Raw genomic sequence first — 4,949 nt, forward strand, 5'->3', positions numbered from 1 at the left:
ACTGCCTCCATCAACCAGGGAAGGAAGGATCTTTCTTTTTATTTCACAAATTGCATTTAGCATTTTTTTTTCCCTTTATACAGGTTGAATAGTTTTTTCCATTGTTAAATTTTCAGAAATTATTGATACTATTTTCAAAAGTCTTAATTTTATTTAAAATTAATAAATGTAGTCTCATTTATTAATTTGGAGTTAAATAAACTTTTACATAAAGTTTTTTTTTGTCAAGAATAAAAAATAAATAAATGTGAACCATTTTAGGAGTGGTTTAACCCTTATACAAACATAAAATACCTAAGAAACTCTATATCAACACTCACACCGCTAGACGCCTAGAATTACAAAACAATCCTAACTCAACCCAAAAAATCTGAGCTAAAAGATAAATCAAGAAACCATCATCATACAGATCAAAAGTTCGAGACACCACTCGGAAAAGGAGAACAAACCAGAGAGAGGCTTGGACGTAATCCAAGACCAAGCCTTCACTTGAACCAAGGCAACCACTTCTAAACCATCGACAACTCCCCCATTAAAGATTACATTGTTTCTATGCTTCCACAACTCACTTACCACTGCAGTCTGAATCACTCCCCACATCTCATTTGCTGAAGTAGACACATTACACAATCTAAACTGAGAAAAATTTAGCAGTGGATCATTATGGGACACAAACTGCACTCCTTGCAAAACAACGACTCCACACTAGCCAAGCAAATCTGCACTAAAAAACCAAATGGTTATTTGATTCCACCTCCACCCTACAAAGACTACATAAAGGACTTTCAACCGCAATCCCACGCTTTTCCAAGTTAACCCTAGTAGCTAACTTATTTTCCAACACCCTCCAGGCAGTAACAAGTGCAGAAGGCAGGGCTTTACATCTCCAAAGTTGTTTAAACACGATGGCATTCTCCCCTTCCAGGCCCCTCCTAAGACGATTATAGGCAGAATTAACCGTATATGATAACCCCTCCCCATCCTTCCAAACCCAGCTATCCTTCTTTTCCAAGTCAAAACACACACCTTGTACTACCTGTGAGAACTGACACTCCAATTGCTTCTCCCATTCAAAAAGACTCCTTCTCGAGGAGAATGTCCAAGCCCATAACCCATTATTCCACGCCCCAATCTCGGCCACCTTAGATTCTTTTGACAAACTCAAGGAAAACAACCTCGGGAAAACTTCCTTCAAAGCTTCGTTGCCCACCCAATTGTCTTCCCAGAAAACAATTTCCTTCCTTGTACCACTCCTCCACTTGATAGCATCTTCAAAATTCTGACCTCAACCCTCCAAACTCCACACCTCCTTCAAATCTCTCCACCAAAAAGAGTTTTTACTACTTTTCCCTCCCTTTCTCAAAACTCTCCACCCCCGTACTTAGACTCAAGAATCTCCTTCCACAAACCGCCCTTATCAGATCCCAATCGCCAAATCCATTTACCAAGCAACGCCAAATTAAAAACCCTTAAGTCAATGATGCCAAGACCATCGGTCTCACGTGGTTCACACACCTTTTTCCAAGAAGCTCAGGCAACCTTTCTTCCATCATATCCCCACCCCCCATAAAAAATCCCTTTGTAATCTCACTATCTCATTTGCTACCGCAAAGGGTATTTTGAATAATGATATATAAAACAACGGAATAGAGGAAAGTACCGACTTAATCAGGCAAATTCTCCCTGCCATTGACAAGAACCTACCTTTCCACCTACTTAGTCTACTTCTCAGTCTATCAACCACCCAACCCAGAACGCTCGTCTCTTATGGCACCCCCTACCTGCATTCCCAAGTAAACAAAAGGAGTTGTCATCACTTCACAATTTAGAATAGCCTCAAAACAATGAATCATTATCTGATCGAACCCCACACCACCAATCTTGCTCTTCGAGAAGTTCACCTTAAGGCCAAAAGAAACTTCAAAACAATTTAAAGCCACTTTTATATTAAAGACACTTTTGATGTTTGCTTCCCAAAAAAATATGGTATCGTCGGCATATTGCAACATGTTTACCTTCAGTTTTTTTCCTCCAATTTCCAAGCTATCAATCATATTCTTCTCAACTGCCATCTTTGACACTCCCGCCAAACCTTTAGCTGCAATAAGGAACAAAAACGGAGCTAGCGAGTCACCCTGCCTGAGTCCCTTCTTTGGCAGAAATTCCTTAATCGGACTACCATTCACAAGAACTGACATTGAGGCTGATTCTAGACACCCTTTAATCTAATGAATCCATCTACTACAGATTCCAACCCTTTTTAACATATAGTAAATGAACTCCCACCTCACAGAGTCATATGCCTTTTCAAAATCCACCTTAAAGAAAATGCCCCTATTCTTCTTTCTCTTCACCTCATCCAAAACTTCATTGGCTACTAACACGTTATCCAGCAAACCCCTTCCTTCAAGAAAAGTAGACTGCCAGACATCAATGACCTTACTAATCACCTTTTTCAACCGTATAGACAACGCTTTCGAAATGATTTTATACAGACATCCAACCAGCGAAATAGGTCTAAACTCACCAAGCTGTTGTGGATTTTCAACTTTAGGAATCAAACATAAGAAAGACGCATTTTGACCCCCTAGGCCATTTACCGTTAACCTCGAAATCTTTCACTGCTGCCATAAAGTCCATCTTAATGAAATCCCAACAAAACTTTATGAAACCCATATTAAAATCATCTGGCTCAAGACTTTTCGAACTATCACAACTCCACACTACTTCCCTAATTTCCTCTTCTGAAAAAACACCTACCAACTTCTGGTTATCTTCTCCAGAGATAGATTTAAATTTGATGTTGTCTAGCTTGAGCAAAAGCTCTTCATTTCTAACGAATCTGACTTCAAAGAATTCTCTGACCTTGTTTTTGACCTCATTCTTATTCTCACACCACTGACCATTCTCTAAGACTCCATGTAACTCGTTCTTAGCCCTCCTCCATTTAACTGACGTATGGAAAAACTTTGTATTGAGATCTCCTTGCTTCAACCACTTTTATCTTGCTTTTTTTTCCAAATCGCCTCTTGCTTGAAGAGATTTTTGTTAAGATCTGCTAAGAGAGACCTTTTTTCCTCCCTTTCGTACATATCGAGCTCATTTTCTTCATCTTTTATGTCCAACTCATTAATCATCTTTTGCAACCCTTCACCTAGTTGATTCACATTCCCAAATATCTCTTTATTCCAAAATTTTAAATATGCTTTAAGTTTTTTCAGTTTTTCTTTGAAAATGTACATTCCACCACCTTGCACCTCATATCTGGGCCATCTTTCTCTTAGGAACACCTTAAACCTACTATCACTTTGCCAAACATCCAAACTCCTAAATGGTTTCGGGCCCCAGTCAACATACTCATCTTTAAGAATTATTGCGCAATGATCATAAACATATCTACTAAGAACGAAATGTTTACAATGCGGCCAAACATCACACATTCCTTTGACACTAGAAACCTGTCAAACCTGCTCTTCACTAACCTATTTGGTTTATACCAAGTAAACTTTCTGTCACTCAACAGAATATCTACCAATTCAGCTTTCTCAATAAAGGCATTAAAGCCTTGTATTTCCCTATTATACTCGAATATTGACATCAAACTCTTCCTCTCCTCTTTTCTTCTGATAGAGTTAAAATCCCCCATAACACACCAAGCCTTAGATAATTGTGTCAACCTGTGAACACTAATCTCCTCCCAAACCAACATCTTCTCCCGCAACGAACCAGGGCAATATACATTCGCGATTATGACAAGAACCCCCAACCCGACCTTCCAAAGCCCCTCAATAATAGAAAAATTCCTACCATTAATAAACCTGGACATTTGAAAGCAATTTTTTCTCCATAGTGTAATAATCTCACCAGCACTATTGCTTGCTCCGTTTTCAACCCAATCAACTTCATTAGATCCCCACATAAGAAAAACACTCTCCTTACTTAACTTAGAGCATTTTGTCTCTTGTATACACACTATATCTGTCTCCTTTTACATAAGCAATAATACAATAACTTTGAGGTGGATTTCACAATAAGGTTTCTCGTCGGGATTTTTTTTTCTAACTCAAAAAAATCATTGAATAAAATCGATGTGTTTAAATAGAAAAACTATAAAAGTTAGTCTTGATCATTATGAATAGAGACTAAAAAACTATAAGAAAGTTTAAATTTAAGGGGATTTGAGGTCACTTATGTTATGTTGTAAGAGTTGATTTGGAATCATGTTAAAGTTTGAATCTATGCTTGGCCAAGTTCTCAATTGAATGTTTTTTAAGCTATCCTTGTTGGGTTCCTTTGAAAACTCAAAAGAGTGACCAATGTAAAGCTCTTCAAGAATCCAATATAAAAGAAGTAAAACACATTGATGTCAAATTTTATTTTTTAAGAGATCAATTGGAATAATTAACTTAAAGTTTTGACAAAGTGATGAGCCAACCTATTTACTAAACCTCTCAGGTTTCAGTTTTTGGAAAGTTGCTAGGAGTTTGCGCTCTTTAAAATATTAAACTATTGAAAAGGATATTCAATACGTAATGGTTTCTGTCCTTTAAAATAAACAAAGGAAAAAAGGATTTTTTTTCGCAATGATTCGCTTCTATTGTTGCTTTTATTTTATTGTTGTTAGTGAAGGTTTAATTGTGTGTGTTGAGATACTTTATCATCTCTTTTTGAACTTTGTTTTCGAATATTTGACCTAAAACGTTGACAATTGTTGTATATGCCACTTCCTACCAAATTTTTGTAAAGGAAAACAGACATTATTGTGTTTCCACAAATCCAAATAAATAATCAAATATCCAAATTTAAATATTGGGATTGGATTCCAAATCTATATTTTTATAAAATAAATTTGAATTAAGTTTTAAATTCAAATTCATATTTTTAAAAAAATAATATAATATGTAAAAAGTTTTAATATTATGTAAATATTAAGGAAATATAATAAAATT

General features: G+C 36.3%; 2 protein-coding genes across 2 annotated transcripts; both read right to left on the reverse strand.

Annotated features, from left to right (window-relative positions):
* Positions 1 to 387: 387 nt before the first annotated feature.
* LOC137809348 (uncharacterized) lies at positions 388 to 1,116 on the reverse strand. The gene is made up of 3 exons (XM_068610473.1): positions 1,037 to 1,116; positions 734 to 932; positions 388 to 636 (listed from the first exon to the last, which is right to left on the reverse strand). Exons 1-3 carry the CDS (start codon positions 1,114 to 1,116, stop codon positions 388 to 390), a joined length of 528 nt encoding a protein of 175 aa, XP_068466574.1.
* A 1,109-nt stretch (positions 1,117 to 2,225) lies between these two features.
* On the reverse strand, positions 2,226 to 3,919 carry LOC150029104 (uncharacterized). The gene is made up of 4 exons (XM_090297937.1): positions 3,483 to 3,919; positions 3,070 to 3,396; positions 2,608 to 2,941; positions 2,226 to 2,531 (listed from the first exon to the last, which is right to left on the reverse strand). The coding sequence occupies exons 1-4, from the start codon at positions 3,917 to 3,919 to the stop codon at positions 2,226 to 2,228; spliced, it is 1,404 nt and encodes a 467-aa protein (XP_090154063.1).
* Between the last annotated feature and the right edge of the window lie 1,030 nt (positions 3,920 to 4,949).

The sequence above is a fragment of the Phaseolus vulgaris genome, chromosome 2 (assembly GCF_051622355.1).
Source record: "Phaseolus vulgaris cultivar YP4 chromosome 2, ASM5162235v1, whole genome shotgun sequence".
NCBI classification, from domain to species: domain Eukaryota; kingdom Viridiplantae; phylum Streptophyta; class Magnoliopsida; order Fabales; family Fabaceae; genus Phaseolus; species Phaseolus vulgaris.